General features: G+C 45.1%; 1 protein-coding gene across 1 annotated transcript in view; it reads left to right on the top strand.

The window, feature by feature from the left end:
- LOC141106825 (uncharacterized) overlaps positions 1–11,994 on the top strand; it is a 36,209-nt gene extending 24,215 nt beyond the window's left edge. The window contains exons 4-5 of the mRNA XM_073597753.1: positions 5,454–5,545; positions 9,311–11,994. Of these exons, the coding sequence (XP_073453854.1) occupies positions 5,454–5,545; positions 9,311–11,553 (2,335 nt within the window). The 3' untranslated portion in view covers positions 11,554–11,994. The remainder of the gene's footprint in view (positions 1–5,453; positions 5,546–9,310) is intronic.
- Positions 11,995–12,578: the final 584 nt, after the last annotated feature.

The raw sequence follows: 12,578 nt of genomic DNA, 5'->3' as shown, positions 1-12,578 counted from the left end.
ACCTGCCCTTGTGGTACAGCACATTCTGCAAATTCACATAAGGGGGCAGATTCCACCAGATGGAAAGGCGGGAGTTGTAAAGCCGGCAGCTTTGACAAGCTTGAATTTAGATGCTGGGCATATGGGTGGCAGTGACTGTATTTTTTTTTTCACTGCAGCAGATGGGGCAGAGAAATTTGCCGGCTATAGTCTACAGCTGGTGGTGTGATACTGGCAGATGTGCTGCAAGGACCTGTGACACCCTGCGCTATACCATCATCCCTGTCAGTGGAGGCTGCTGACAGGTCATGAGGTATAGCGGGGGCAGACTGAGGTGAGTAAGGAGGAGGAACAAAATTATGTCTCTTTTGTGTGGCTTTCAGGTGCTCTTGCCAATGGGCTATGTGGTGGGAGGTTAAATGCCTTGTCAAGCATGTGGTACCAAAATGACTGGTGTTCTTGCCACGCTTCATCTGCTTGAGGCAAAGTTTTCAAATTGCAACAGTGTGATCGGCTGCACATGTACTAAAAAAGGCCCAGACAGCTGAGCTGTGGGACAGGAAATAACAGCTCCACAATCGGGTTAATTAGGGTGGCTGCTCTCTACTCTTCCATGATGGCTGCCTTGTTGGGGTTGTGCCTCACCTTCACTTTCCTCTTCTGCTTTATCTGGCACCCAAGTCGCATCAGTGACCTCATCCAACATGGCAATACGCCGTGGCTGGGGGAACATCACTGCCAATTTGTGTACCAGTGTTCTCCGGTCTCTGTAGGCTCATGTTCCTGCCTTCCTCAACCTCAGAGCCAACATCTGAATCGAGTAATGGCTGTGCATCATCAAGGTACAAGTGGCTGACTCTGTGTTCAAATAACTCAGCTGACTCCTCCATGCCTGATGCCTGGGCTATGGCAGGAATAGCTGTGGACAAGGAGGCAGGTTTAGCCACTCTGGCAGCTGCAGTGGACTGCGCACTAGTCTCTGCTTGGGTGACGGAAGATGAGAATGGTTTAGTAAGCCAGTCCACCACGTCCTCTGCAAGCTGTGGCTGGATAGCATGGCAACATCACTAAACAGAGGAAATGATGCCCTCCCTGAGGACTGACCATGTCCACCTTTGCCTGTGGACACCTACGCTGTTGGCCCCCTCACAGTGCCATGGGAACGTCTGCCTTATTACCAAAATGTAATAAAGATGTGGAAATGTATACCTTGATGCACTTCAATCAATGGAAAGTGGTGTTTGATGCACTTTAACCTGAGTACTCACTACACAGACACATTCCACTGACACACTACAATATACTGCGTTAAACGCGCACTAACGCACTGAGATGTACTGCGTCAAATGTGCAGTAATGCACTGAAATATATTACGTTAAATGTGCTGCATTAACACACTAAAATAGACTGTTAAACATGCAGTAATGCACTGAAATATACTGTGTTAAATGTGCACTAGCGCAGTGAAATATACTGCGTTAAACGTGCAGTAATGCACTGAAATATACTGCGTTAAACCTGCACTAGGGCACTGAAATATACTGCGTTAAACGTGCAGTAACACACTGAAATATACTGCATTTAACCTACACTAGCGCACTGAAATGTACTGCGTTAAATGTGCACTAGTGCACAGAAATATACTGCTTTAAACGTGCATAAGCGAACTGAAATATACTGCGTTAAACGTGCACTAAAGCACTGAACTGTACTTCAGTAAACCTGCCCTGAAAAAAAAAACTGACACTAAAGTAAAAATGAATGGTCGCACTACATTCACACTGAACTATCACTAAATTCACACTAAACTGATACTCTACACTGACAAGAGAATCAGAATAACACACTAACTGTCTAGTAGCACTGAACAGAGCCCTGTTCTATCTCTCTCTATGCTGATATCACACTACAAATGGCTGCTATTGAAAGAATACTTTTATAGTGTGGGGCGGGACTAAGAGCAATGAACCATGATTGGATAGAGCCATCATTACTTTCTACAATAATGTCCCTGATAGTTCTCTGTGCCCTGATTGGGCAAAGCTTTCATTTCTTCAGCCAATCAGGGCTTTCAATGCACTGTCCAGCGTTGTAGTGCATTGTGGTCCTTCGGCGGGCCGAAGAAACGGTCAAATGCCCAGATAATTTGGATGTTCGTTGAACGGATGAACAGCCAATGTTTGGCCTGAACTCATGTTCGGGGTGAACTGTTCGCCCAATCCTAATGCTGAGTGAGCCAGGAGAACCAGAGAGCTGGGAGCTAGGACTACAAGCTGAGAAAACCAGGTGGTTCCGTGTACTCTGTCATCTGTTTTAGGTGGAGAAGAACCCCTGCGTGGGCACCTGTGTCTGTGGACTTTTTGTTTCTTTTGCTAAATAAAAGTGGGCCTCCAAGCCTTTAAACTATAGTTTGGACTGTTGTGGACTTCACTCAGACACATCTGTCTCCTACTCTGTTTGCTTTTAGATGGTTCCTGAATCAGTACAGTATGTTTAGGGTCGTTGTCCTGCTGGAAGGTGAACCTCTGCCCAGTCTCAATTCTTTTGCAGACTCTAACAGGTTTTCTTCTAAGATTGCCTTGTATTTGGCTCCATCCATCTTCCCATCAACTCTGACCAGCTTCCCTGTCCCTGCCCACCTGAGCTGTGGATCTCTGCAGCTCCTGCAGAGTTACCATGGACCTCTTGGCTCTTCTCTGATGAATGCTCTCCTTGCTTGGCTGGTCAGTTTAGGTGGACGGCCATGTCTTGGTGGGTTTGCAATTGTGCCATGTCCCGCCCCACACTATAAAAGTATTCTTTCCATTTATCCCTGACCTGTCTGGTGTGTTCCTTGGCCTTCATGATTCTGTTTGTTCACTAAGGTTCTCTAACAAACCACTGAGGGCTTCACAGAACAGCTGTATTTATACTGAGATTAATATGACACACAGATGGACTCTGTTTATTAATTAGGTGACCTCTGAAGGCAATTGGTTCCAAGTTAGGGGTATCAGAGTAAAGGGGGCTGAATACAAATGCCCCCCACACTTTTCACATATTTATTTGTATCATTTATCATTTTCCTTCCACTTCACAATTATGCGCCACTTTGTGTTGGTCTATCACATACAATCCTAATAAAATACATTTACATTTTTGGTTGTAACATGACAAAATGTGGAAAATTTCAAGGGGTATGAATACTTTTTCAAGGCACTGTATATATATAGTGCTGAGAGTCCTTCACTGGTGAGGTAATGAGCCCAGCTGAAGCAAGTTGGCTCATTGGGCCTCTACAAAAGTTCCCAGCCTGCTTAGGGAGTTGCTCCATCGTGGAACCAGTTCTGTGTAGACTGGGGAGCTTGATACCTGTCCTGTGTGGCAAACCTCTAAAACAGGGAGATAGGTACTGGGGGCTGCACCTAGTTGATAGATAGGGAACCTGCGTGTGTAGTAAGTGGCCAAGTTGGCAAGGTTTTATTTTCATGTTTCGTTTTTCTTTTGCTGTTATTTTTTTATTGTATATAGTGTAAATAAACTGCGTCTCTGTTTTTTTTCACCTATAATGCTGTTTGCTGTGCCTACTTTGTGTATTGAACTCATCCAGGGGGTCACACACACCTGCTGTCGATCTAACCCTCTCACAGTATACATCCCTCTTGGTGGGAGTGGAGATGACCCCATCTATAAGGATATACAGTACATACACACACAGCACAAGGCCGTGTTCACACTACGAGATGTTTCTCGGGGGCTGCAGTTCCTCTGAGCTCCACAAGATGGTGAGCTTCTCACTTCTACCCAGACAGGAAGTCTCTATGGAAGACAGGAAGTGATGTCAGCTACAGACAGGAAGTGATGTCAGGTATAAATAGGAATTTCCGGGTGAAAGGTGAGTTGGGAGGAAGTAGACAGGAGACATTGCTGGAAGTGGCAACGTGATGGACAGTCAGCCGCCCCTCACATCAATGGGTAAGAGGAGACTTTATTGTAATGGAGAGAGCAGTACGGAGGCTCCACCTAGATCCCCCATCATCTGATAAACACATAGAAACAATGTATTCAGTCAGTGTGTGTGTTTCCTACAGATGGATCCAGTAATGGGAACCCACCAGAGAGATGTCCCCGTCCTCTGTATTCCCGGGATTCCACACAGGAAGGTCACACCATCCCTCACCATCATCAGGTAGATGAGGAACAATCACTGATAGTATCATTAGGATCTGTACATTATCTGCATTGTTACCATTGATGTCATTTTTATTATATATTCAGAGTGGAAACCTGAGAGATCCTAAAGTTGAGGTTAAAGAAGAAATAAAAGAGGATGGTGATGAGGATGGGATGATGCAGGAGTCAGAGATTCTAAAAAGACACAAAGATCTGAATGAGAATACCATGGTGGAGTCATCCAGCTACAGAAACCCACCAGAGAGATGTCCCCGTCCTCTGTATTCCCGGGATTCCACACAGGAAGGTCACACCATCCCCCACCATCATCAGGTAGATGATTGACAATTATTGGTAGTTATGATTTATACACAAGCATGTTTGTTACAATGACAGTTTTATTATATATTCAGAGTGGAAACCTCGGTAATGATAATATTGATGTTAAAGAAGAGTATAAAGAGGAGGATGAGGAGTATGGAGTGATAGAGGAGTTTTCAAATAGACACAAGGATGTGATGGAGCCACCTAATACCAGGAACCCACCAGAGAGATGTCCCCGTCCTCTGTATTCCCGGGATTCCACACAGGAAGATCACACCATACCTCACTGTTACAAGGTTGGTGGAACGGAGAATCTAGAACATGGACTTGTGTAAAGGATGTGTATTATTTTTTTTTTTTTCTATATGATGTCACAATATTAAATCTTATATTTTACAGATGATATTCTCTCTCATTTTCTTGGTTTAGAGTGGAGATCCAATCGATATAGAATTTGAGGTTAAATCAGAAGAAGAAGAGAGGTATGTGAGGGATGATCAGCAGTCTATGGAGGAGGATGGAATAACGGGGACATTTATAGAGGAGGACACTCCTACAGAGATCAGCACAGGTGGGTCATTAACACTAAATACATTCCTCCACCCATACTGCTCACTGATTGGTCCAGAGTAGGGCGGGGACTGGATGATATCAGCCTGTAATCCCCTGGTCACTTTCCTTAGCTGTGTTCCCCGTCCTGTATTCCTGTATTTCTCTCGGATAATCTTCCTTCTCTGTGCTGCAGACACAATTTATGTATCTAGACTGGATTTATGGAGATTCTGGGGTTCAGCTGGCAGCAAAATGTTGATTTTCACCATAGGCGTTGCTCAACCTAAACCTGATGCAGAGGAGTCAATCTCAATTTGCTGACAGACTCCATGGCAGCATACGTTTGGGTAGCCCCACTTTCGCTCCTACCCCATAGGACCCCACTCCCATAAACTTTCAGGCTGAGCCAGAGGCCATGTTTCTTTTTTGTCCTCTTCACTCATAGGACCATTTTGTATAACGTTTCATACCTTTTGGAAGATGTGGTGACCGGGGTCTCATGTGGGACAGCCATGTGGCTATTGGGAGCATCCTGTGGTATCCAGAAATTGTTAGGATGGCTCCAATAGTCACCGAGTCCCCAGTTAACAGCGAGGTAGTGAATGGCACACATGCGTAGAAGATTAATTTTTTTTTCCCTCAAAACTGTCATATTAACAAGTTATTTCTCACACATGGTATATGCATAACACAAATTACACCCTAAAATACATTCTGCTATTCCTCCTGAGTATGACGATACCACATGTGTGAGACTTTTACACAGCCTGGCCACATACAGAGGCCCAACATTAAGGGAGCACCTTCAGGTGTTCTAGGAGCATAAATTACACATTTAAATTTTTGATGACCTATCACACTTTTGAAGGCCCTGGAGCACCAGGACAATGGAAACGCCCAGAAATTTTTGGAAAGCAAACACCCCAATGTATATTCTATGAGGCATAATGAGTCTTTTGAACATGTCATTTTTTTCCCACAAGTTTTTGGAAAATGTGGAAAGAAAATGAAAACGCATATTTAAAAAAAAAATTTTTTTTTACACAAAGTTAGCAATTTATAAGATATTTGTAACACATCACATGTACATAGCAAAAATTACATCCCAAAACACATTCTGCTACTCCTCCCGAGTATGGAGATACCACATGTGTGAGACCTTTACACAGCCTGGCCACATACAGAGGCCCAACATGCAGGGAGCACCGTCAAGATGAGCACTGATGTGGTATGGATGTGGCACGATGAGCACTGATGTGGCATGGATGGGCACAGATGAGGTATGAATGGGCACGGACGAGGTGTGGATGGGGCACAGATGAGGTATGGATGGGCATGTATGAGGCACGGATAAGGCATAAATGGGCACAGATGGGTAGTGGTGAGGCACGGATGAAGCATGGGTGAGGCACGGATGGGCAGTGATGAGGCATGAATGGGCATGTATAAGGCCTGGATGGGCATGTATCAGGCACGGATGAGGCATGAACGGGCACAGATCTGTGCTGTGGGCACTCCAGAGACAGCCCACTCGCTGTGCTGCACCGGCTCCCTCTTCTCCTCCCACGCTATACCGATCACATGTAAGGAAAGGAGAGAGCTGAACCGAACATGCATCGGTTTGTTGACAAGTGATCGCTCCTTCACTGGATGGAGCGATCACGTGGTAAAGGGCCGCTGTCATCAGCCCTTTACACCGATCTGTGAAGCGATGCGTCCAGAGGGTGTTTCCGGAGTCTGGGAGGAAGTCAAGGTACGCCCTTCGAGAACTAGCCGACCGCGCTGTAGCCACAATTCAGCTATGGCCCGGTCTGCAGGTGGTTAAGCAGGATTTTTTCTTTGTGTGTTGGAGGCTCGGTCTAATGAAATCACCGGTTGTGGTGGAGCTCTGATGTGAGAAGTCTGCAGTGTCAGTATTCCTTTAGCAGTAGTTAACCCCTTAGGGGTTTTCTAACCTGGCAAACAAACAACTGTTACTTTGTCTCGTTGGACAGCTTAGGAAACTTCAGCAGCTGCAGTTTTTTGATTTGGGAATGTTATTTAATAAATGACTACATGGCGTCAGTAGCAATTGTACATGTTTTTAATATTTATTTTATTAACAATGTGAAGTTCTCCCTTAGACTTGCAGGGATTTGTTTATTTCTGAAACAAGTCCTTGTGCCGCTGCAGCCTATTCCCTCTATGCTGTGTCTGCTCTATGCGGGTCACAGCTGGAGGTGGGCAGTGTCTTCCTTCCTGGTACTGTTTTTGGATGGTCAGCCCTTCTGCAGGCCTCCTGAAGCTGGTCTATGGGAAGCTGACTAATGGACTCTTGCTATTAAGCCTCTCCAGATCTGCATGTATTATACACTCTGTAGACTGGACCTTTGCTGCTCGTGCCTTGGTTGGCAAAACCTTGTATGAATGTCCTGCCTTGTTCAGGCATCCAGGGAGCAAGATGACCACCAACAGGTTGCCACAGGTAGTCAAGACACTCTAAAGGAGTCTGTTAGAACTCTCCCTGTGCAAGGATTCCCTACTCTGAAAATGTCAAGCTTTTCCTTGCAGGACCAGTCATCTAGCCAACTTAACCCTCTTCAAAACAATTCCTTAAAGGAAGATGCGGATGAGGAGGACCTTTTGAGCAGGTTTTTGTACCTCCTTTTTGTAAGGCTGCTGGGGTGCCTAACATGGCAGAGGTACCTGCAATGCGAGTATTTTAGCACTTCTAAAGGAGTGCATTGCCCTTTTTTTTTTAGAATGTTTAAGCCGGAAGCTCATTCTTAAAGAGGGGGTGCAAATTGAACAGAAGGAAAGAGCAGCAGAATGTCTTAGTGGTCAGCACTTTGCAGTACTGGGTTGCTCAAGTTCAAAACCCAACCGGGACACTTCTACCTGCACTACAGGTTGTCAGAATAAGGCACTTATGGGGAAGAGGTCTTCCAGCATAATGAGTGTAATGAAACGTCCCTCACTCCGCTTGAGTGCTTTCGTCCTATACCGCTTCCTCCCAGTCTGAATATAGATATCAGATATTCCAACCACAAAACAAGGCAATACTCATTTGGTTGCTCACCATGAACTGATTCATTTGAGATGACACACAAATATATACAGCAGGCTGACAATACAAACTGTAACCAGAAACCTAATTAACATGAGCTAGTTATCTAATCATTTACCCGGACTTGGTGACTCAGAGATATGACCTTTCAGGGTAGACTTGCCATTTCCTCACTCATAATTTACAATACACATAAGTATAAACACATCCCCCAATAGTTTGCTAGGAGACAAAGGTGTGTTAATGAACACACTAAACTATTGGGTGAAAGACCTGGGCTTTCCAGATCTCATTAATCATCATTCCTTTCACTGACATCTCTCCACCTAGTCCCGAGCTGGCAGAGACCATTATGGCCTCCTTAATAATGTCCTTTTGCATTAAATAACAGAATATCTTCCTAAATGCTTGTAGCTCCCTCAAATGCCAGGGCCCATAGTCGGTAGGCAAGAGGCTAGCATTCAGTCCCCTCCAAAAGCCTCTGTCCCGGGTGAGTCTGTCACAATGAGTCCTCTGTTTGGTTGATGTGGCCTTCATCATCTTAGCCCGTATGCATGGAGTTGTCATTGGAGGATGCAGTGTCCTTCAGGGGTATACTTAATCAGGATGATTGGGTGTGTCTTTGGGGGGGGGGGGTGTAGCATCTTCTGGTGGTAGCTTTGTGTTGGACTTGTCCCTAAGGAGTATTTCTTTCTGCAGTTGCAGCCTGGAAGCCTGCCTTAACCCTTGCCTCTCTGCCAATGCAATGGAAGTTGAGATGAAGAATATTCTATCCTAAAGAATTCTGAAAAGTGGGACAATCTGTTCTGCACTGCAAGTGTTTAAACTGTCCCCTTCAATGGCTAGCTTCATTTGACAGCTAAGAGCTGTATTTAGTCCGGGCCTCCTGCCTCAGAGTACATATCTGCTGAATGAAAGAGGACTGCAGTTCTAGAGTCAGTGTCTAATGCCAAACAGGTTTGCTCCTGCAGTTCTGGCCTGGAATTCAGAAAGAATATAATTTTTGCTGCAACAGGCTCTATACATGGTACAGATACGCCACTTTAGAGGCATACTAAGGAGACCTCCCAGGCACTATATTTAAAGGAATTTTTTTGTTGCACTTTAAGCATAATTAAAATCACTGCTCCTGCAAAAACTATTGCTTTTTTTATTTTTTTAATGATACATCTCTGACTAAGGTCCATGAATAAAAAAATGAACTGGTAGGAGATCAGAGGACCCATTTACTAGTTACCTTGAGCGGGTATTGTAAGATCCTCGGAGACAAAGCTGCCTGATGTGGGTGGAGTCCTGGTTTAGGGGAACCAATCTGCTCATGTCTAGTAATAATCTTTGTATTTCTATTTTAGTAGATGGACGGGAGATGAGGAAAACCTCAGAGGATTGTCTCACTTTGTCTCCAGACTGTAAAGTAGAAGATGAAGACATCACACAGTATAGTCCAGGAGAAAACCCGGCTACCTCAAATGTCCATCCGGCACCACACAGTGTAGATGGACCATCGTATTCCTCTTATCCTGAGGAACCTCAGACTGTGAGGGACGGTGCCGGACCATTGTATTCCTCTTATCCTGAGGAACCTCAGACTGTGAGGGACGGTGCCGGACCATCGTATTCCTCTTATCCTGAGGAACCTCAGACTGTGAGGGACGGTGCCGGACCATCGTATTCCTCTTATCCTGAGGAACCTCAGACTGTGAGGGACGGTGCCGGACCATCGTATTCCTCTGATCCTGAGGAACCTCAGACTGTGAGGGACGGTGCCGGACCATCGTATTCCTCTGATCCTGAGGAACCTCAGACTGTGCGGGACGGTGCCGGACCATCGTATTCCTCTTATCCTGAGGAACCTCAGACTGTGAGGGACGGTGCCGGACCATCGTATTCCTCTGATCCTGAGGAACCCCAGACTGTGAGGGACGGTGCCGGACCATCGTATTCCTCTTATCCTGAGGAACCTCAGACTGTGCGGGACGGTGCCGGACAATCGTATTCCTCTTATCCTGAGGAACCCCAGACTGTGAGGGACGGTGCCGGACCATCGTATTCCTCTTATCCTGAGGAACCTCAGACTGTGAGGGACAGTGCCGGGCCATCGTATTCCTCTTATCCTGAGGAACCTCAGACTGTGAGGGACGGTGCCGGACCATCGTATTCCTCTGATCCTGAGGAGCCTGAGACTGTGAGGGACGGTGCCATCCTTCCAAAACAGAAGAGGTTTTCCTGTACTGAGTGCGGAAAGTGTTTCCATTCTAACTATGATCTTAATGTGCATAAAAGATCTCACACCAGAGGGAAGCCACATTCCTGTGCTGAGTGCGGGAAGTGTTTCAATTCTAAATCCCATCTTAATGTTCATAAAAGATATCACACAGGTGAGAAGCCGTATTCCTGCCCTGAGTGCAAAAAACTTTTCTCAATGAAGTCCCATCTTTCCATACATCGGAGATCTCACACGGGTGAGAAACCGTATCCCTGTCCTGAGTGCGGGAAATGTTTTTCAGATAAGACCACCCTTTACACACATCAGAGATTGCACACGGGTGAAAAGCCGTATTCTTGTCCTGAGTGCGGGAAATGTTTTTCACAGAAGTCCGGTCTTAACCGACATCAGAGATCTCACACGGGTGAGAAGCCGTATTCCTGTTCTGAATGCGGAAAATGTTTTTCACAGATAAGCCATCTTTACACACATCAGAGATTGCACACAGGGGAGAAGCCATATTCCTGTCCTGATTGCGGGAAATGTTTTTCACAGCTAAGCCATCTTTACACACATCAGGGGTCTCACATGGGGGAGAAGCTGTATTCCTGTCCTGAGTGTGGGAAATGTTTTTCACAGAGAGCCCATCTTTACACACATCAGAGATCTCACACGGGGGAGAAGCCATATTCCTGTCCTAAATGTGGAAAAGGTTTTGTACTTAAATCAAAGCTTGTCACACATCAGAGGTCTCACACGGGGGAGAAGCCGTTTTCCTGTCCTGAGTGCGGTAAATGTTTTTCAGATAAGTCCAATCTCTATAATCATCAGAAATCCCACACGGGGGAGAAGCCTTATTCCTGTCCTGAGTGCAGGAAATGTTTTTCAGTGAAGTCCAGTCTTAACAAACATCAGAGATCTCACACAGGTGAGAAGCCGTATTCCTGCCCTGAGTGCAAAAAACTTTTCTCAATGAAGTCCCATCTTTCCATACATCAGAGATCTCACACGGGTGAGAAGCCGTATTCCTGTCCTGAGTGCGGGAAATGTTTTTCAGATAAGACCACTCTTTACACACATCAGAGAGTGCACACGGGTGAGAAGCCGTATTCCTGTCCTGAGTGCGGGAAATGTTTTTCACAGAAGTCCACTCTTAACAGACATCAGAGGTCTCACACAGGGGAGAAGCCGTTTTCCTGTCCTGAGTGTGGGAAATGTTTTTCAGTAAAGTCCAGTCTTAACAAACATCAGAGATCTCACACGGGGGAGAAGCCACTTTCCTGTCCTGAGTGATGGAAATGTTCCTCACTGAAGTCCTGTCTTCCTGTACATCAAGGGTCCCACACAACCCTCGAGGTGTATTCGTGAAATTATGTATTAGTGCCTTGCGTGCGGGAAATGTCTTGTATTTGAATGTTGCTGGACATGTGGGGAAGAAGCACACCCTGATATACACCTCAGATATACTCCATGGCTGATCTTCATCATGTAAGAAACAGTTGATAAGGAGATCAGAGATCATCAAAGACATGGATGAAGTGTTGTACCGTGTTGGGCATTGATAGCAGGAGAAAAATAAAAATGGAGTCATTACCTCTCATTGGCTGAGTACATTTTGTGGTGTAAACTCTCTTACAAGAGGTGTGTTTTCCAGGACAAAACACGTTAACCCCACCACTTAAAAAGGCAGTCCTCTAGGGCTTTTAAAATAAAAATGGAGTCATTACCTCTCATTGGCTGAATACATTTCGTGGTGTAAAAACACATGGAGGTCTATTTTTCGAAAATATGAATAAAAATTAATATATAAAAATGTTGGCTGTATTTTATTTCTTGATGATTTCCTATGCTCATTGGCACCATCTAGTGATCATAATGTTGTGTTGCGCTATTTTTACTAATGGAGGTACAGTATTTCAGGAAACATTTCCACATTATAGCCACTAGATGAGGATCATAGGAAATCACTGTGTTCATTATATTACGAACATAATTTTTCATGGCTGGGCAAATGCTTTGCACATTTTGTTATGAGATAGACCCCTTGGTTTCCTTCAGCAGACACGGATTGCTACAAATAATGAGATCAGCCTCATGCACTTATGATTACAGCAGACATCGAACAATATAAATGAGTTAAACTAACAATATTAATCCAACCACTTGTAGCTCCCTCTATTGTACAGTCTAGTTGTGAGTAAAATTTTTGCTGACTCACAGTAGCTGTGTTAGTCTGGGTAATTGGCAGGAGATACCGTAGGTCAGGCTGGAGGACTCTACAGGTCAGGCCTCTGGTACCTCCCCCAGGTTCTAGAAGG

The sequence above is a fragment of the Aquarana catesbeiana genome, linkage group LG08 (assembly GCF_042186555.1).
Source record: "Aquarana catesbeiana isolate 2022-GZ linkage group LG08, ASM4218655v1, whole genome shotgun sequence".
Classification (NCBI taxonomy): domain Eukaryota; kingdom Metazoa; phylum Chordata; class Amphibia; order Anura; family Ranidae; genus Aquarana; species Aquarana catesbeiana.
Note: the sequence above shows the minus strand (reverse complement) of the source record. Positions and strands in the feature narration are given on the sequence as shown.